General features: G+C 36.7%; 1 protein-coding gene across 2 annotated transcripts; it reads left to right on the forward strand.

Annotated features, from left to right (window-relative positions):
* Nucleotides 1-1,657: 1,657 nt before the first annotated feature.
* On the forward strand, nucleotides 1,658-21,957 carry LOC123199445. 2 transcript variants are annotated; one of them, XM_044614453.1, is made up of 7 exons: nucleotides 1,663-1,955; nucleotides 2,241-2,352; nucleotides 2,521-2,682; nucleotides 3,345-3,391; nucleotides 20,657-20,735; nucleotides 21,402-21,468; nucleotides 21,549-21,957. In XM_044614453.1, the coding sequence occupies exons 1-7, from the start codon at nucleotides 1,764-1,766 to the stop codon at nucleotides 21,601-21,603; spliced, it is 714 nt and encodes a 237-aa protein (XP_044470388.1). In that variant the 5' UTR covers nucleotides 1,663-1,763; the 3' UTR covers nucleotides 21,604-21,957. The 2 variants fall into 2 exon arrangements, with proteins under 2 accessions (XP_044470389.1, XP_044470388.1); XM_044614454.1 differs by lacking the exon at nucleotides 20,657-20,735 and having other exon boundaries at nucleotides 1,658-1,955.
* Nucleotides 21,958-22,034: the final 77 nt, after the last annotated feature.

The following is a 22,034-nucleotide window of genomic DNA, read 5'->3' on the forward strand; positions in this document are numbered from 1 at the left end:
CCCGTACTCCCTATGAGTATGCATTAAACCCATCAAGATGATTAGCCAATTACAGTATCTTTTAGGGAATTGTTTTCCTCAAATCACTCTCTAATAACCCCATATAAAGATAAAACAACAATGCTAACTTTATTGCATCAATGTCGTCCTCCCCTTATGACTTCTATTGGAAAATACGACTCAGATCAACATATGCAACTAACTTACACCTGTGAAAATATGTCTAGAGGATCCGATTTATAACCTTCGATGGAATATAGATATCAATATCTACCATATACTGAATTGAAGGCCTGTCATAATGGCAAACTCATACTGACTGAATCTTACATCCACATCATTAACTCAAAACCATAACTCCTCTCTCAAGGTCATTTTATTTACCGTTCTAAGGATGAAGGAGTGTATTAGAACCCCACTAAATTGACTATTCTTCAAGTCTATGAAGTATCCGAAATAGGTACATTGGAAAATTTGTAATTGCCTTTCTGTTAATAATTTTTTGATCATGACTCCCAAATTTCTATATCAACGTGTAGTAACTTGAGCTTTGAAGTATTTTTCGATAGGAAATCACATTTTATCCTTGCCTTTATCAAAATTAAATTACAATTATATTAAATTTATATCAATTTTATATTATAAATTATTCAATTCTGAACATATAGGCCTTATTCAAAAAAACAAATATCAAATTTGAATTTTACACGTCAAAAAACCATAAAATGCGTAAATTTAAATTTGCCCCTTATATGAAAAATACAAAAACCCTAAAATTTTGCGTAACATCATTCTACCCCCTAAATCTAACCACGTGAATTTGCATGGTAGATAACTTTGGAAAACTACATTTTACCCCCTACCATGCGAATTCACGTGTCAACCACACAAATTCGCCTATCAACCGCATGAATTCATGTGGTTAACCGTCCCTTCGCGTGTCAACCAACTTTTTAAATTTATTTTTGCCCCACCACATGATTAAAACTTGCATTTTTACCCCCAACCACACGACCTCGTATGGTCCATGAAGTTTGAAAAATGCACAAAACCTCCCCGTCTCCAACAAATCTCACCATACGAATTTCCATGGTCACCGTTGAATTCATGTGGTTACATTTTACCTCCCAAATTTTGTTTTTTAAATGCCATTTCAACAATAATCAACTCTACACCTAATCTAATGCAAAAGCCCTGATGGAATTTATCAAAATCAGCAAAAAATCAAATAATTTCATTAACTTTTTCAAATTGGAACCCTAACGCTAAACATGCAAATTTCATATCAAATCAAGTAAATCTTGAACCAAAATGCATAAAGAAATGACAAAGATTATTTTACTAACCTTTTTGTCCATTTTCGTCATAAAAAATGTTGTAAAAATCGCTTGAGAAAATCGAAGGTGTCGACTGCATGAAACGTGTGTTTGAATTTGTTGTTTTTGTGTGTTTGACGCCTAAACGCATAATTTTCTTCAATTTTGTTATGAGGGGCATTTTCGTCTCTGCAAGAATTTAGGGCATTTTAGTTTAAAAGTCAAATACAGGGGTAATTTTTTTTGCCCCCTTAATTTTGGGGTAATTTTTGATTTCCTTTTTTGTTTTATATGAAAATTCAGGGAAATTTTAGTAGCTTGATTATACCTCAGGGGAGCCTTAAAGCCCAATCCTTTATTTTCCTTCTGCTGTAAGTTTCATTCCGTCTTCTTTTTTGGTTCTTTCATCTTCTCGGCAACCAGATAGGCAAACACAGGAGAAGAAAGATGGAGTTGGATAATTTCGCACCTATATTTGGAGAACCGAAAATTGAGTGGGCTGGCTCGGGTTCAGGTCGAGTGATTCGGTTCTTGTTCCATGTCTTCGCTCCTGATTCCTCTAACCTATTTATCCATGCCACCGATTTTCACTCCAGTACTTGGGAGGCTAAACGCTCCGTGTTGCAGCTTGAGGACATGGTATGTAATCTTCCTCTGTTTTTTTTTTTTTTTTTTAAAGGTTAAGGAATCCCTATATTTGGTTAGCATTGAATTTTTAAGCAAGAGGAAACTTTATATGACTGAAATCCTTGGCATTGAATTTGTTTTAGGGATCGGCACTGTGTTGTTGCTGGGTATATGGCAGGTTCTGTTTGGTTTAAGTGAATAGCTAGTGGATCATTGAAGCATTTTCAAGTGTTGGGTTTATTAGGTTTAGATTATGATTATGATGCTTTATTTTACTTTTCCTGATCATATTTGCAGAGGGATAAAATTGGAGTAGGGGGCTCGTGGTCTGAGTTCATTGATTATGTTGTCTCGTCCATTAAATCTGAAGATGTCAAGCTTGTTCTGGAGGGATTTTCAGACTCAGATGGTAATCAAAATTCAAAGTTATCATTATCTTTCTGCTATTAACTATAATGATAAATTAGGGTGTTTTATTTTGAGGTAGTTACCAAGTTAGTGATTCAGACAGAAGAAACCTTGAGACTCTCTAATAGAGAAAAACTTTTGATGCTACTTACTGTTCACTGTGCTCCAGATGTTGCAAGTGCAAGATTAGTGGCCCAAAAATCGAAAGGGATGCCTCTAATCTCCATTTCTCTCACAAGACTCAAGGGATCTGTTGCTTCTAAGGCTATGGAAAATCTATCTTTACAGCTCTTCAAAGCTTTCAAAAGCCTGCAACAACTACTTATAAATGGTAATATCTTATATATATACTTTAATTATTATACTTCTAATTTTTTTCCTGGTAAGGGGATGTTGGGTCACATACTTGAAAATTTTATTGTTGTCAATTTGCATGGTTTTTTTTATAAATCGTATAAGTTCTTATAACTGTGGTTGTTGTTCTTATATCTACACAACTATTAACAACTTGTAGAGAAGGTCACTGAGATGTATCTTTGATTGCTAGCTTAAAACTTTTACCCTAACACAAGGAGATAGCCACTAAAATAGATATTGGATTGACATATACTATTATACTTAAATGAGGGTGGGCTAGTAATGAAAATGTAATTGATAATACCCTATTATGAATCTATTGGTTCTCATTGGTTGGTGAATTGGTCTTCTTAAGAAAGAACTTTTACAATCTTTTATTGTGTTCAATTTTTTTGTATATTGCATAAATGCCAATGGTTATGTGTTTTTATTATTCATTCTTCCAGCTGCACCACTTATATGATGTACTTTTTCCTGGCATTATGTTATTGGTGGTGTATTATTTATATAGATCTTTTCTTTTATTCCCCATTTCATGTCTTTCACATGGTGTGACTTTAGGACAGGCTTAATAGTGTTGGTGATGAAACTATCTTTTGAGAAAATTAATTGTTGCTCATTTTGTATTTACCATAGAGCAAGAATGGTCTCTTCAACTAACAAAAGTGATATTGGCTGAGAAGGTATGCCTTTGTGTCACTTCTATACATTTAAGCTTACAGTTCAATCTTTTTGGTTTCTACTTGCACATTTGTCAAGGCATATCGTTATTACTTTTCTTTATTTGATGCTACATATTTTTTAGGGATAATCACATTAGCTTTTGCCTTTTCACATCTCTCTATTTGTGTTGCATATGGCAGTCTCACTTGTTAGCTACAATCACATTTAGGTCTTTAAGATTTAGGCTAATTAATGTTTGGTTCACTAAAATCAAAACTTAAGATCCTACATTATTAACTAAAGTCAAACACACCCATTTTAAAAGAAACCATTAAGGACATATGAAGTGTAATGTAATAGCCAAGAAGGTTGACAACATACCAATCGTGTATAAGAAAGATCTCTAAGAAGAAAAGGTGTTGTAAGAATATATTGAGTATAATATCTGTTGAGTTGTACATATTAGGTTAGGATTTCTCTAAAATAGGATTAGGTAATTGTATCATGTAAAATAGGAATGTATTGATAGTCTTTCCTATATTAGGTTTTCAATCTCCTGTTAATGATTGTAATTTATTCTTATGAAATATTGAGAATTATACAATTATTCTTGTGTTTTACGTGGTATTGAGAAAATTTTTCCGGTGATCCTGATTCATTCTCCAACAAAGTTTGTCATTTTTTGACTGTCTTCTCCGACTATCATGTTTTTGTCCTTTTTCGATGGCCATGGCTACACCATTGTGATCGGAATGACTTTGCTGACAAACCACTGGAAAGAGAGTCACCATTCAATGTTGCACGTTCCTCCATGTGTCATCAGTCTACTTGGTAGTCTCCATTACCGATCTGCTTTTCTGGTGAGCGTGCGATGACACCACCTTTAGTAGTCAATTCAAAAGACATTGACGAATCGATCTATGGTGAGCCCACCATCATTGGTCATCAGAATTGTTTGAATGCGCTAGACGTTTCCTTCTTGGATAGTCTTCTCTGATCTACTTTTTCGATGCGCAAGCCAACATTGTTGATACCATCATCTTTGGCTAGCACCAGCGTATCTTTTCCAGTCATCCACGCGCTTGTTCATTGCTAGCCGTCTGTAACATTGTTAGAAAACAATTTCTGTCAGATTTTTCCTTCTCTCAAGGCTCTGTTCACTTTTCTAACCTCATCACCGGGTACTTTTCACTAGCGTTCCTCAATTTATGATTAATTTCTCCATCTTGAATGGTTAATATGGCTATCAAGAGTTCCAAATCCAAATACTTCTCATTTCTCTCTCTTCCCATTATTACAACTAAAAAATTAACGGGAAGTGCCAACTATACCTCTTGGGTTGCTTTATTTGAATTATGGTGCATAGGGCAAGGTCTCAAGGATCATTTAACTACCCAAGCTAACAATATCGAAGTGGATAAGTCGACATGGAGGAAAACATATGCTTTGATGTGTAGTTTGCTCTAGAATACGATCGATCCTCAACTCCATCCTATCTATAAGGCCTATAGAACTTGTTTTGGGATATGGACTCAAGCCAAATGCCTTTATACTAATGACATCTAGAGACTTTATTTTGTTGTGTCCTCCCTTGTTAATCTAAAACAACAAGAAATGGACATGTCTAAGTTTCTCGGTCGAATAGCCTCCCTGAAGGTAAAATGTAATTCATTGATACCTGCTGGCAAAACTGTCACTGAAGAGTTGGCTCAACGTGATAAGTTCTTTATGGTGTTCACCTTTCCTATTATTAATCTAAATCTTGCCTTTGTTCAGGATCATATTTTGTCCAATGCTACTGTTTCCACTCTAGATGATGTGTTTGTTCGGCTGCTTTGGTCTCTTCCAATAGCGTAGGATCTGAATCCATAACCGTTGATTCCTCTATCTTGGCTTTCAATTCTTAACATAATCTAGGTGCTCGAGGAAACAGGGGGGTTGGCCTAGATGTAGTTATTGTAATTGGTGGGGGCATACTAAGGAGAAATGTTATAAATTACATGGGTGACCCATTCAGAATGCAAATGTTGCACAAGTCCAGTTAAGTCATCCTACAAGTCAACTTGAAATGTTTACAAGCCAATCTTCTTAGCCTTCCTTGACCTTTACAGGTGTTGATTATGAAGAATATCTACCATTTTAGATTGCCAAATAGTCATCTCAATCTTTAGAGGAAGGTGGTACAGGAAGGAAAATTATGCTCGAAGAAGAGTCTGGAGAGCCCGTAATCGAGCCTATTCAAGTAAATCCTCCAGGTATACAATCACCTATACCAACTACAACGGCTCTAATAAGAAAGTCTATTAGAGTGTCTCGACCTCTCGAGAGATATGGATTTCTGACAGAAGGAGATTTTGAATCGCTTCTAATGGGAGAAACTGAGTATCTAGAGGATCCAAAAACTTACCAAGAGGCAATATTGGATATTGACTCCGACAGATGGCTAGAGGCAATAAATTCAGAAATTGAATCTATGAATGCCAATCAAGTATGGACACTCGTTGATCCACCTAATGGAATAGTTCCGATCGGATGTAAATGGATCTTCAAGAGGAAAATTGGTAAGGATGGAAAAGTTGAAACTTATAAAGCTTGATTGGTAGCTAAAGGTTATACTAAAAAATAAGGGTTGGATTATGAGGAGACCTTTTCACCAGTCGCGATGCTTAAATCCATCAGAATCCTGCTAGCTATCGCAACACATTATGATTATGAGATATAGCAGATGGATGTTAAAACTGCTTTTCTCAATGGGTATATTGAAGAAAATATTTATATGGAGCAGTCAATCGGTTTGATGAAACAATTCGAGTATTCGATTTTATTAAACATCCGGATGAGCCGTGTGTTTATAAATTGGATAGGGATAAAATTGTCGTTTTCCTAGTCTTGTATGTAGATGACATATTATTAATTGGAAACAACATTGACACTATGACTGAGGTTAAGCTATGGTTAGTGAAATCTTTTTCCATGAAGGATCTTGGAGAAGCAACCTATATTCTAGGTATTCGCATCTATAGAGATAGAGCGAAAGGATTAATAAGTTTATCTCAAAAGTTGTACATAGAGAAAGTGTTGAAACGTTTTCATATGTAAAACTCCAAGAGAGGTCTTTTACCGTTTCCTCATGGAAGACATATATTAAAAGATATGTGTCCAAAGACTGATGAGGAGCGATAACGAATGTGTGAGGTGCCATATGCTTTAGCAGTAGGGAGTCTCATGTACGCCATGTTATATACACAACCAGACATTGCTTTTGCAGTTAGTGCAGTAAGCAAATATCAGTCAAATCCTGGAGAAAGACATTGGACAACAGTAAAAGCCATCCTGAAGTATTTAAGAAAGACCAAGGAGTTGATACTGGGTTATGGGGGTTCAGAGTTGACGCTCAAAGGACACTCAGATTTTGATTTCCAGTCAGATGTAGACAATAGAAAGTCTACGTTTGCATTTATTTTTGTTTGTAATGGAGGCACAGTCTATTGGAAAAGTGTCAAACAATCGACTACTGTAGACTCTACTACAGAAGCTGAGTATATTGCCGCTTCAGAAGCTGCAAAAAAGGCCGTTTGGATGCGTAAATTCGTTACAGAGTTGGGCGTGGTTCCTCAGATGAGTTAACCAGTAATTATATTATGTGACAATACTGGTGCCATTGCACAGGCAAAGGAACCAAGAACGCATCAAAAGTCAAAGCATGTTCAACGAAAATATCACATCTTGAGAGAATTCGTTGGAGTTGGAGATAGTCATTCAGAAGATTGCTTCGACGGACAATCTTGCAGACCCATTAACTAAAGCACTAATACAAAGACTGTTGGACTAGCATCTAGAGAGAATGGGCATTAGGTACTACCGCGATTGGCTTTAGTGCAAGTGGGAGTTCTTGTTAGAATATGCCTTAAAAACCAATCGCTTTAATTGGTTTTAAGGGTTGTATATCTTGCATATACATTATTAATAAAAAAAGAGTTCTGTCATACTTCACATGTTTTCTACGTCACTTTTATATTTATGTTGTAGTTGTATATTACATCCATATTAGTTACATGCATACAACATGTGAAAGGTCCCGATGAGTTTTAATAAACGTCATCAAATCGTTTTCTGCATAGGCAATTTGTTTGGGCAATAGTATTGCATAATGGGTGTGTGCTATATCACCACAGTATATCAATAGATGATATTAGACATGGTGGATATACACATGGGTAAACAATGGAACCATTTGATGGTTAGAGAACTGATCAAAGGTTATTATATTATATTGTTTATCGAACGTGACCGTTGAATGATGATCATATGGGCATTAATATCTATTCAATGATACATCGTAAATCATACTAGTGTATAGATCCTTTGACTTGAGATATCACAGTTGTGTTTCGTTCCGGAACGTATGGTTCATACGGTGTATACCACGACGCTAATCATGTCTCGTTCAGAAGCCGCTTTAATCATATGTTGCTTGAGCGAGAGGATAAGTGATCATACAGAGAATGGGCATTAGGTACTACCGCGATTGGCTTTAGTGCAAGTGGGAGTTCTTGTTAGAATATGCCTTAAAAACCAATCGCTTTAATTGGTTTTAAGGGTTGTATATCTTGCATATACATTATTAATAAAAAAAGAGTTCTGTCATACTTCACATGTTTTCTACGTCACTTTTATATTTATGTTGTAGTTGTATATTACATCCATATTAGTTACATGCATACAACATGTGAAAGGTCCCGATGAGTTTTAATAAACGTCATCAAATCGTTTTCTGCATAGGCAATTTGTTTGGGCAATAGTATTGCATAATGGGTGTGTGCTATATCACCACAGTATATCAATAGATGATATTAGACATGGTGGATATACACATGGGTAAACAATGGAACCATTTGATGGTTAGAGAACTGATCAAAGGTTATTATATTATATTGTTTATCGAACGTGACCGTTGAATGATGATCATATGGGCATTAATATCTATTCAATGATACATCGTAAATCATACTAGTGTATAGATCCTTTGACTTGAGATATCACAGTTGTGTTTCGTTCCGGAACGTATGGTTCATACGGTGTATACCACGACGCTAATCATGTCTCGTTCAGAAGCCGCTTTAATCATATGTTGCTTGAGCGAGAGGATAAGTGATCATACAGAGAATGGGCATTAGGTACTACCGCGATTGGCTTTAGTGCAAGTGGGAGTTCTTGTTAGAATATGCCTTAAAAACCAATCGCTTTAATTGGTTTTAAGGGTTGTATATCTTGCATATACATTATTAATAAAAAAAGAGTTCTGTCATACTTCACATGTTTTCTACGTCACTTTTATATTTATGTTGTAGTTGTATATTACATCCATATTAGTTACATGCATACAACATGTGAAAGGTCCCGATGAGTTTTAATAAACGTCATCAAATCGTTTTCTGTATAGGCAATTTGTTTGGGCAATAGTATTGCATAGTGGGTGTGTGCTATATCACCACAGTATATCAATAGATGATATTAGACATGGTGGATATACACATGGGTAAACAGTGGAACCATTTGATGGTTAGAGAACTGATCAAAGGTTATTATATTATATTGTTTATCGAACGTGACCGTTGAATGATGATCATATGGGCATTAATATCTATTCAATGATACATCGTAAATCATACTAGTGTATAGATCCTTTGACTTGAGATATCACAGTTGTGTTTCATTCCGGAACGTATGGTTCATACGGTGTATACCACGACGCTAATCATGTCTCGTTCAGAAGCCGCTTTAATCATATGTTGCTTGAGCGAGAGGATAAGTGATCATACAGAGAATGGGCATTAGGTACTACCGCGATTGGCTTTAGTGCAAGTGGGAGTTCTTGTTAGAATATGCCTTAAAAACCAATCGCTTTAATTGGTTTTAAGGGTTGTATATCTTGCATATACATTATTAATAAAAAAAGAGTTCTGTCATACTTCACATGTTTTCTACGTCACTTTTATATTTATGTTGTAGTTGTATATTACATCCATATTAGTTACATGCATACAACATGTGAAAGGTCCCGATGAGTTTTAATAAACGTCATCAAATCGTTTTCTGTATAGGCAATTTGTTTGGGCAATAGTATTGCATAGTGGGTGTGTGCTATATCACCACAGTATATCAATAGATGATATTAGACATGGTGGATATACACATAGGTAAACAATGGAACCATTTGATGGTTAGAGAACTGATCAAAGGTTATTATATTATATTATTTATCGAACGTGACCGTTGAATGATGATCATATGGGCATTAATATCTATTCAATGATACATCGTAAATCATACTAGTGTATAGATCCTTTGACTTGAGATATCACAGTTGTGTTTCGTTCCGGAACGTATGGTTCATACGGTGTATACCACGACGCTAATCATGTCTCGTTCAGAAGCCGCTTTAATCATATGTTGCTTGAGCGAGAGGATAAGTGATCATACAGAGAATGGGCATTAGGTACTACCGCGATTGGCTTTAGTGCAAGTGGGAGTTCTTGTTAGAATATGCCTTAAAAACCAATCGCTTTAATTGGTTTTAAGGGTTGTATATCTTGCATATACATTATTAATAAAAAAAGAGTTCTGTCATACTTCACATGTTTTCTACGTCACTTTTATATTTATGTTGTAGTTGTATATTACATCCATATTAGTTACATGCATACAACATGTGAAAGGTCCCGATGAGTTTTAATAAACGTCATCAAATCGTTTTCTGTATAGGCAATTTGTTTGGGCAATAGTATTGCATAGTGGGTGTGTGCTATATCACCACAGTATATCAATAGATGATATTAGACATGGTGGATATACACATAGGTAAACAATGGAACCATTTGATGGTTAGAGAACTGATCAAAGGTTATTATATTATATTATTTATCGAACGTGACCGTTGAATGATGATCATATGGGCATTAATATCTATTCAATGATACATCGTAAATCATACTAGTGTATAGATCCTTTGACTTGAGATATCACAGTTGTGTTTCGTTCCGGAACGTATGGTTCATACGGTGTATACCACGACGCTAATCATGTCTCGTTCAGAAGCCGCTTTAATCATATGTTGCTTGAGCGAGAGGATAAGTGATCATACAGGGATCTGTCAGCTCGACTGCTCTCGAATTTCCATACAAATATCGAGAAATATGAAAATCTAAGACACTGGCCAGTGTAAATAAAAGACCACATGAAGAGAGTTTCGATGTGGCACGTTATGATGTATGACTTGATATTCGAAAAGATTAAATATTGGATTTTGATATTCTATAAATCCAAGTTCAATCGGGATGTAATGACAGAAGGATTGGATTACATGATAAGTGTGAGTAAGAAAGGTTCATTTGACATTATGTGAAGCTTGTACTTCATTATGATGTAGGGGTCATGGGGCATTGCTAAATGACACCACATGATCAGTGGGAGCTTTGTTTTGTAGCGGAAAACAAAGTATATTGGTCAACGACAGTTTTGAGTTATACAATGATATAATGAAACGTATCGTCTGACATAGGCCCACGACTACGTCACTATGAACCTTGAAGGTTACACCCATATTTCAAGAAAGAAAATGGTGTTATGAAGTTGAAAATATTTATCCATGGTGGGTTAGCACTTTCCGAGGATAAAAAATTATGTTTTTTGAATAAGATTCGGAAAAGGGGTAAAATTGTCATTTTACACCTTTTAAATTGTTTAGAAAGTTAGAATGAATAATTTTGGGCACAAATTATTCAACATGTGTCAAATTATAATTTCTCTTAATTATCAACCAATAAGAATTGAACACATGCTTTAACTTGATAAATATCAAGTTTTAGTTTAATAAAAGAGAGAAAAATGTAGAAAAATATTACATTTTCTCTTCTTCTTCTTCTTTTGCCGGGAAAAGCACCATTTTTCTTCCTTGAAGGGTGCAAGTCAAGAGATCACTTATTTGAGTGATTCAAGCTTCCAAACTTCAAATCAACTTACAAGGTACAAGGTAGTTTACATGTTTTTATGTTTTATTTCTTGAAACAACATGTAAATTTTATATTATCATTGTTACATATGATGTGAACATGATCTAAAAATTTTAATTTTCTTGCCAAAATCTTTCAGTTCAGTGGTGGGGTTTGATTCACCCAAAATAATGAAACTGTTGGGAGAAATAAACAACAGAAGGGTTGTCATTTTGGTGGACAGCGACGCGACTCAGAATTTCCTCCTAGATAAGTTGGTGCAAGAGTTGGGCTTATAGGTTCAGGCTGTTAGATACTCTGTGGTGCTTGGGGACAACCAAAAAATTTGAGTGGGTCGTTGTGAGGAAGTCAAATTGAGGTTGCAGGGCTCTCAATGTCGCTCAATTTTCTTTCTTTTCCTTTAGGAGGCGTAGATGTCATACTTGGGGTTGAGTGGTTAAAGCAATTGGAGGAGGTTAAAATCAATTGGAATAATCTTTGTATGAGATTTTGGTGGGATGGTAGAAGGGTGGAATTAAAGGGGGACTCTTCTCTGGTTAGGCTGGAATCTTCTCTCAAAACTATGTGCAAACTACTGAGCGACGGAGGACAAGGATTTTGGGTTGAATTGGGAATAATGGCAAAACACGATGGGGTTGAAAAACCTATAGTACCTCCAGAGATTCAAGAGCTTCTGGGACAATTCGAAACTCTATTTCAAGAGCCTCAGGGACTCCCACCACAAAAAAATCATGACCATGCTATCCGATTATTATCGGGCTCCCAACCTCCGAATCTACGACCCTACTGTTACCTATATTTTCAAATGAATGAGATTGAGAAAATAGTGAAAGAGATGTTGGCAGCAGGGGTGGTTCGACCCAATGTGAGTCTATTCTCTAGCTTGGTGATTTTAGTGCAAAAAAAGGATGGGGGTTGGTGCTTCTGTGTCGACTATCGAGCTCTCAGTCGTATTACCATTCCTGATAAATTTCCAATTCCCACCATTGATGAATTATTGGATGAATTAGGGGGTGTGAAGGTATTCGGTACACTCAACCTGAAGTTCAGGTACCATCAAATAAGAGTTCATTTAGAGGATGTTGAAAAAACAACCTTTCGAACCCACAAAGGGCACTATGAATTTCTCGTCATGCCATTTGGACTAACCAATGCCCCCGCTACATTTCAAAGTTTGATGAACGAGATCTTCAGGCCTCATCTACAAAAAAATGTCCTAGTTTTTTTTGATGATATATTGATTTACAGTCGGATATTTCAAGACCATTTAAGGTGTTTGAGGCCTGTTTTGCAACTACTCCAAGATCATGGTCTGGTGATTAATAGGAAGAAATGCTTGTTTGGATAGAATCAGATCGAATATTTGGGTTACATTGTATGAAAACAAGGAGTAGAAGCTGACCCGATATGGAGGCTTGACCTGTTCCATGTGATCTGAGGGATTTAAGGGGGATTTTGGGATTAACAGGTTACTATCGGCGGTTGGTAAGGGGTTATGGAAAAATCGCCGAACCCTTAATGAAGTGATTGAAGAAAAATGCTTTTCATTAGGGATTGGAAGCACAACGAGCTTTTGACGCCCTTAAAGTTGCCATGGTTTCTGCTCTTGTTTTGGCCATCCCAAACTTTTCTAAACAATTCGCAATCGAGACAGATGCATTTGGAGCGGGATTGGGGGCTGTACTTATGCAAGACAACCGACTTATTGCGTATTTAAGCAAAGCTCTTTCATGAAGGAATCATAGCAAATTTGTGTACGAGAAAGAATTAATGGCAATTATGTTAGCTTTTCAAAAATGGTGTTATTATCTTCTCGGATGGTTTTTCCAAATTCAAACCAACCAAAAGAGCTTGAAGTTTCTGATAGAGTAGAAGATTATTGGCCATGAGCAACAAAAATGGTTAGTCAAAATGTTAGGATTCGATTTCGAAATTATATATCATCCTGGATGCGAAAATAAGGCCGCTAATGCCTTATCAAGGAACCCCAAATTTGTCCCAGAATGTGGAGCTGTGACGGTAGTTCAGTTGGGAGTAGGGCTGGACTCGAGCCGAGCCAGCTCGAGCTCGAGCTCGGCTCGGCTCGACTCGGTTTGAGCCCGAAACGAGCCGGGTTCTGCTCGGCTCGATCGAGCTCGAGCTGGCTCGGGTTGGCTCGGTAGATTTTTTTTCAAAATTTTTTATACAAAACGACATTGTTTTGATCTATATATATTCAAAACGATGTCGTTTTGATAATGAAAAATGAGCCGAACTCGAGCCGAGCCCGAGTCGAGCTCGAGCCGAACTTAAGCCGTCCATAAATAAACCGAGCCGAGCCCGAGCTAGCTGCGAGCCGAGCTCGGCTCGGTTCGTATCTAGCCCTAGTTGGGAGCAGCCGAAGGCCTGCAATAGGAAGTGGAGAATGACAAAAAATTAAGAGGTATTATTCAAGACCTGTTAAGCAATCCTATTTTCCACGTTGGCTATTCTTTAAGAAGGGGTAAGTTGCTATACAGAGGCAGATTAGTGGTGCCAAAATGTTCCAGGTTTATTCCTTCTTTGATTGTTGAGTTCACTCATCATCTTATGGTGGACATTTTGGTTTTTTCAGAACGTATAAAAGGCTGAATTCTATTATGTATTGGGAAGGTATGAAGAAGGATGTTAATAGTTGTGTGGCAGAATGTGATGTGTGTCAAAGGATGAAATATGAGGCAATGTCTCCAGCGGGCTTACTACAACCATTACCTATCCAAGCTAATACGTGGGAGGACTTAACTATGGATTTCATCGAAGGTCTTCCAAAGGTAAAAGGAAAGAGTGTTATTTTGGTGATCGTGGATAGATTAATGAAATGCAGGCATTTTATCGCACTACGCCACCCCTTCAATGCCAAAGACGTGGTAGAGGTGTTTATCAAAGAGGTGGTTCGCCTTCATGGGTTCCCACGAAGCATAGTTACAGACCGAGATCGTATTTTTCTGAGTCATTTTTGGACAGAAATTTTTAGGGTTGTTGGAACTATCTTTAAATATAATACGGCCTACCATCCTCAGACGGATGGCCAAATTGAAGTCGTGAATCGAGGTTTAGAAACGTACCTTCACTGCTTTTGCTTGAGGTAGCCCAAAAATTGGCCTTGGTGGCTAGCGTGGGCAGAATATTGGTATAACACGCCATTTCATAGCTCAACCGGCATGACTCTGTTAGGGCCGTCTATGGGAGAGATCCCCTTCCCTTTTTGAGATGGGTGGAAGAAGAATGTAGGATTAAAGAAGTGAATTCCATGATTAAGGAGAGGAACTTAATTTTGGATTAATTAAAAAGCAATTTACACATGGCTCAAGAAAGAATGAGGAAGGCAGCCGACAAACATCAAAGGGACGTCAAATTTTAAGTAGGCGATTGGGTCTTCCTTAAGTTACAACCATATTGTTTTTGTTCATTGGCATCTCGTCCGAATGAGAAACTCAACCCTCGTTTTTATGGACCATTTCAAGTGATTAAAAAAATAGGTGCAGTGGCTTATGAATTAAAACTACTTGAGAATGCAAAAATACACCCTGTTTTTCACATTTCTTAACTAAAGAAGCAGATAGGATCTGCTTTACTGCCTCAGCCCTTACCTGACTGCCTTAATGAGGAAATGGAGCTGCAAACTCAACCAGAAATAGTATTGGCACATAGATATTCCAAACAGGGGGATTTAGAGCTGCTGACAAAATGGCGAGGACTGTCGAACTGTGAGAATTCTTGTGAACTGTATGATAATCTCAAACACTTCTTTCCCAATTTGCACCTTGAGGACAAGGTGCCTCTTAATGGGAGGGGCAATGTTAGGGTGAAGGTGTATATCAAAAGGAAGACCAAGAGAGGGAGAGTGACATGTGGCCGACAAGCTGGAAGAAAGTAGGACAACCAAACAAGTTTGAAGAGTCTCTCAAGTTAGAAATAGTAGAGGTCAAAAGCAAGAGAATTGTATTTGATCCTGGGAAATTCAAGTGATGAGGTGGCAAATCCTGAGTGGCAGAAAGGAGGCAAAGGAGTAGGAGAGTAGATATAAGCTTGTAGAAAGGAAGTATGGGAGAGCAGTTTTTTGAGGAAAAAGTAATAGGTAGGGAGAGTACAACCTCTCGAAAGTTGTTGTGGTTCAGCAGTTGGTTTGGTGAAACTACTGCAAGAGTGTGTTTTGGAATGTGTTGTTACTGTTTTGTGTAATTTTCTGGAAATCAATATTGTAACACTGAATTAGAAAATTACTTCTGTAATTGTAACTGAATTGCTGAATGAAATGAATATATATTAATTCGGGGAATTCTGTTACATTTAATGATTTACATTGCACTGTTACATTGGAGCTATTTCGACTATAATGTGTAGCATACTGGCTCTAAAGGAGCTGTAATCTAAAGCCGGTATCTAGTAAGAGCCTGCTTTTCTCTATGTTGAAACCTCTCACTCTTCAGGTCTGTATCATAGTTTTGGTGCCTCCCGAAGAGATTGAAAAGTGTGAGAAACATGCTTAAGTGTGTGCAAAGGAGGTTTGCAGTGATAATTTATTGGTGGAAGAAGAGAAAAGAAAAGTCAAGGAGTTCAATTATCTTAGTTGGAAAGAAGAGTTATTTTTTGAGTAAAAATCTAGAGTCAAGTGGCTCTTGGAGGGAGACCAAAATACTGGTTATTTCCACAAGTGTGTCAAGACTAGAACCAATAGGAATGCCATTAATAGCATTTGTCCTAAAGATTGGAAGCATTGAGTGTGAGAAGAACAAAGTGAAAGAGGAGTTTGTTAGATACTTTTATCATCTTCAAAATGGCCTTAATCAAAAGGTGAAAGAAGAAGAAATTGCCAAGGTGGTCAACTATAGAATCTCGGTTGAACAAGCTTTTGAGATGGTGAAGGAGGTCCCGAGAGAGGAGATTAAAGATGTTTTGTTCACTTTGGACAATGGCAAGGCTTTGGGTCCGGATGGTTTTGGCGCTTACTTCTTCAACAAGGCTTAGAGTGTGATTGACAATGATGTGGTTGAGGCAATCCAAGACTTCTTCAAGTTGGGATCGTTGCTTAAAGAGATGAATTGTTCCATTATTGCTTTTTGTTAGGATTGGGACACTTGTCCTCAATCCAATGATAAGTCTTCATTATAAATATGCGTTTTAGGTTTCAAAAGAGGGAAGGAGAAAAAACATATTAGGGTTTATTGGTTGGGTAGCCAATCTTGGTTGATTGTGGGAGGTCTTCCACGTTTTGAATGGCCGAAAAATAGGAGGTTTTGGACTCCTTGAACTGTCTGGAATTGGAGGTCACGAACTCTTTGAATTGTTTGATTTATCTTTGTAATATTTTGATTAATGAAATAGTTTTAGTTTATTATGTTTTTGTGTTTTAATTTTTTGTTTTAGCTGAGTAAGAGCTAGATTCCTAACAAAATGGTATCAGAGCAGTTTGATCTGAGTTTTTGCTGTGCTTTCTGCAAGAGAAATGATCGGAGATAGATGAGGAAGTCGAAAAGTCACTGGTTGACAGTGGATGGTCGTTAAAAGGTTTTGTCAGAATAAGATCAACTGAAGATGATGATGGTGAAAGGCAAATTGGCAAGATGACGATGATTGGAGATTTAAAAGGCTGCCAGAGTCGATGCTGAGAAATGGCTTAAAAAAAATAAAACAGGAGAAAGGGGAGAAAAGGAAGTAGCACAAATGGTGAAGAGAAGAAGACAAAAGATGAAGAGAGGAGAAGAAAGAAAAAGAGAAAAAGACAAGGAGAAGAAAGAAAGGAGAGACAGAAAAAAAGTTAAAAAAAAAAGGTGGAAGGCAAAGCTTTTTAAAAGGGCTGTTGGTTTATTGGGAAAAGGAGAAAGAGGGCTATTAATTTGCTGGGAAAAGAAAAAGTGAAAGCCGAAGGTTGGTTTGTTGGGAGGAGAAAAAAAAAAGTGTGGGGCCATTTGAGAAAAAAGTGGAGAGGTAAAAAAGAAGTGGCACAGAGAGGGGTCAGTTGATGTAGAAAAAACTAAATTAATTAAAAATGAAAAAAAAATCAAAAAAAGCAAATTGAAAAAAAAAGTTAAAAAAAATCAATATATGAATGTCCATCTTGAGCAGAAGATGGTTTTGAAGGGGAGGAAAATGTTAGAACTGGGACATTTGTTCTAAATCCAATGGTAAGTCTATTATAAATATGCGCTTTAGGTTTCAAAAGAGGGAAGAAGAAAAACATATTAGGGTTTGTTGGTTGGGTAGCCAATCTTAGCTGATTGTGGGAGGTTTCTGATGCCTTGAACGACCTAAAAATGGGAGATCGTAGACTTTTCAAACGGTTTGGAATGAGAGGCTCCGAATTCCTTAAATTGTTCAGTTTATCTTTGTAATCTTTTGATTAATGAAATAGTTTTAGTTTATTATGTTTTTATGTTTTAATCTTCTGTTTTAGCTAAATAAGAGTTGAATTTCTAGCACTCTTATTCTTAAGTGCCTGAATCCTACCTTTTGTAAAGATTTTAGGCCCATATCTGGTTGTAATACTATTTATAAATGTATTATCAAAATTTTGGCTAATAGGCTCAAAGGAATGCTTCCAAACTTCATTAATAAGCCACAAGTTTCTTTTGTTGAGGGAAGGAAAATTGGAGATAACATTCTCCTTTGTCAAGAGCTTATGCACATTTATTATAGGGAGAAGAGCAAGCTTAAGAGATGTGGCATCAAAGTGGACCTCCTCAAAGCCTATGACATGGTAACTTGGAGTTTCATTTTAAAAGTTCTTAAAGTGATTGGCCTCCATCCCATGTTTATAAGGTGGATCAAGGAGTGTATGTCTACTCCTTTCTATGCATTAATGGTGAGCTTGAGGGATTCTTCACTAGCTCTAAAGGTCTAAGGCTTGGTGATCCCATCTCCCCTTACCTCTTTGTCATAGCTATGGAAGTTCTATCTAGAATTCTTGAGATTATGTCTTTGAATAAGGAGTTTGAGTTTCATTGGAGATGTAAGAAGAATGATATTACGCACCTTTGCTTTGCCGATAATCTCCTCATCTTTAGTAAGGTCGAAACAAAGTCCATTGGTCTTATTAAGAAGTCTCTTGAGTTATTCCACAAGTATTCTAGGTTAAAAGCCTAATAATTCAGAAAGTTGTGTATTTATTTTCGGAGTTGGGTTGGAAGAGAAGAAAAAAATTGTTGAAATGTTAAATTTTGAGGAAGGAAAAACCCCTTTTAACTATCTTGGAGTTTCCATGATTATTTCCAAGCTCACTAGTAAGGATTGCAAACCTTTGGTGGATAAAATCCTTGGGAGGATCACTTCATGGAAAAGTAAATTTGTGTCCTATGCGGGGCATTTTCTCTTAACCAAGTTGGTGCTTTTTAGTACTCATATATTGGGCCTCAATTTTGCTTCTTCCTTCAGAAGCGCTTGGGGAGATTGAAGCCATTGTAAGAGCCTTTGTTAGGTACCTGGAGGGAACTCAGTAGCAGTAGCTAGCCTGCCCTTCCTTGACTTCTAGGGACCGATTCCCACAGCCACAGGTTCACAAGCTAAGGAATCACAAGAAGCAGGCACTGCTTCCTGAACTCAGGAACTCAAGATCCAACTAAAAGATGTAATAAAGATAGCGGAGATAGGCTCAGAAGAGAAAGCCAATATTCTCAATGTATAAAAATGAACATTGTATGTTTAGCATGTTGATATATAAAAGTCTAATAATATTTCTAGATAAAAGATAAACACTGTCTTCCGATTACAGAAACATATAATTCTTATGATACTTCTCTGGAAGCACCATTTACGGAAACAAATACTAACTTAATAATAAGAAAACAGCCTGCAGCCTTCAAGAGGTCTGCTCTCCCCTCAATTCCCCTCCATTCTCTGATTTTTCTGCTTGCCTTCTTTTTCCTCCCTCTTTCTCTTTTATATCCCTTTAACCGTTTCTGCAGATGTTGTCTGTGGCTCTGCTGTCCTTTGTTGGTTCTGAAGGACTTGGAGCCTGCTGGAGTGATACCTGTCCCCATTTGCTGTTGCCTTTTGATTTCCTTTCTTTGGAGTGTTTTTTCCTGCATGTTATGTATACATTAGTCCTAACAGCCTTCTTTTGGGATGGTATAACTTTCAATAAACGGAAAGCTAGAGTTGCTTGGAGGGAGATTTGTTTGCCTAAAGATGAGGGTGGTCTTGGCCTTTATGATTGTAAGGAGAGGAACAAAGCAAACTTAGCCAAGCTCATTTGGGAAATTTGTCAATTGAATAGCTCTCCTCTTTGGGTGGGGGGAGTTATGATAAGAAGTGCTCTGTGCGGTGCCCAGCAAGGTGGTTATATACTTGGTGGATTTATGTCCAGCAAGTGTGTAAACAACTTCAGCAAACAGTAAGCACTCCCTTTGATTTCCCCTTGTGTTGCTGCATCATTGTGGTAGACCTGAAGTATCTTTCAAATCTGAGTGCTTGTAGAGCCTGCATCTCAGTTATGCTGTGGTGGGTTTTGTGTTGCTTTTTGCTGCTGCTGCTTTTCACAGTTTTTATTGCTGTGATCATTATGTGTATTTATGTTAAGTTAGTCAGGTTTAGGAGGATTATCACATTGTATATGAACAGGGATGGTGACATTGCCTTGTTTTTGGTTTCCCCTTTAACTAGGGGTTTGTCCTAGCATTGTGGCTTTTGTGGTGGTGTAGTCTCTGTCCGGCCTTTGTGGTCAGTTGTTCTTGTTTCGGGGTGCCTTTGGGCATCCTTGCTTTGTTTGTAATACATACTTAGCCCAAAAAAAAAAAAAATGCAAATGAAAACTTTTAAACAAAATAATCACCCAAATACAATTGTGATGGGTAGCTCAAACCCAAACTGTTTCAAACCCTAGTCAGAATACGATATAAGAGTGAACAACACCAGTTGAAAAAAAAAAAAAATCTGCCTTGAGCTCCCATAAATAAACACAACAAATTTTGACTTTTATTTATAAAATCATGTACCAAGAAGACCCATTTCCTCTGTTTATGCTCACATCATCCTTCACTCAAGACTCCATTTCTCTATACTTGTCCTGCATTTCACAGTCCAAATGTTCACAGCTCAAAGACGACCCAGATAACTTTGTTGGTTATCAAATTTTGGCTTCAAGATAAACTCGATCTAACTTATAGTTCCTGTCCATTAATGCTGCAGTTGAACCCAACAAAACGAAAAGATCTTTACAATCTTAGTTTCTGCAGTTTTTTCAACTGCTGTATTAGTAGCTTTTCTCTTTTTCAGGGATCATCATTTCATTTATTGAGTTAAATATGTTCTTATTGTTAGGAAAGGAATGAAAGTATTCAGAACCAACTGTTGAATCTAGAAAGACAGAAATTGCAAAAGATGGAATCCTCTGAAAAAGGTGAACTTTTAGCTCCTTTAATGAGTAATGGTTTGCAAGATTCTCCAGGCATGTATTATTTCAGCTTGAAGTGCATCCAAATTCAGTTCAATAGTATTTGCGTTAGAATATCCAGATTAGAAGTAAGCTGTTTTTGTCCATGGATTGATATAAAATTTCCTATTAAATGAAAAAAAAAAATGGGAATGTCTTGCTCCTAATATCATTATGGGAGTCATCATGATGTTTTTTTATAGGTTATAGGAGAGGCTAAGGAGCTAGGTCTAGAGCCCTTTTCATGGATTAGTTTAGGAAACATTATAGGCTTTGGCATCAGTGAGCAGGCTAAATCCTAAAGTCAAGTTGTTTAGCCTTCTAAAAAGTTAGAAAAATAGAAAAGACTGCAGATTCAAAATTGGACTTTGTGGATCAATTTGACTTATATCTGTAGTCATCTATTTTATGTTTCATAATTTTCTTGCTTTCATTAAACCATTACATATGAACTGATGTATGTAATCTCTTTATATTATCCTATCTCTGTATAATGTCGGATATTTTTGTATATTTTTTAAACCTTGAGCCATTAGGTACTAGCAAGTTTTATTTTTACTTTTTATTTTTTATTTTTTTAATAATCATATCCTTAGCAATCAGCTCTTTTGTTTTCTATTCACTGAACTGCAGATAAACAACCATCACAAAGTTCGATCTCAGCCAAAGTTGCTAATCGTGTCATTCCAGCATACCGCAGGTACTTGAGTATTTACACAGGATATCACCTAATCCTGTAATTTAATTTGTATCAGCTAACAGCCATATTGTCTTGGGCAGGGCAAAGGTAAGGGGTGCTTTACTACAAGAAACTGAAGATGACAAAGATAACTAGAGTAAGAGAAATGACAGTTTTATCACTTTGAGAATTAGCTGAATCAAAGCCTCCATTTATGACCATGCGAATGAGTAATCAAAGCAACACTAAAGAATTTGGTCATATTAGAGCATCACACTAACACACTAGAAGGAGAGTTCATGTAAATGCTGGTTATCTTCCAATTTCTCATATTCTGTTTACAAAGATGTATTAGGTATTTTCACATAGATAGTTTTGATTTCTTGATAAGGGAGACTTATTGTTGTGCTATTAACAATCTCGCAAATACTGCCAGTTAATTATCAGCTCTATTTTTTGTTATAGATGCTGGAAATGGTTATTGAGTGTAGTTTTTTAATTTTTGGATGATTTGGAAAATTTTTATGGTGTATTTTCTTGGTCATCAAAGATGATATGATGCATATTAAAGTATATAATACAGCTAT

The sequence above is a fragment of the Mangifera indica genome, chromosome 16 (genome assembly GCF_011075055.1).
Source record: "Mangifera indica cultivar Alphonso chromosome 16, CATAS_Mindica_2.1, whole genome shotgun sequence".
Classification (NCBI taxonomy): Eukaryota; Viridiplantae; Streptophyta; class Magnoliopsida; order Sapindales; family Anacardiaceae; genus Mangifera; species Mangifera indica.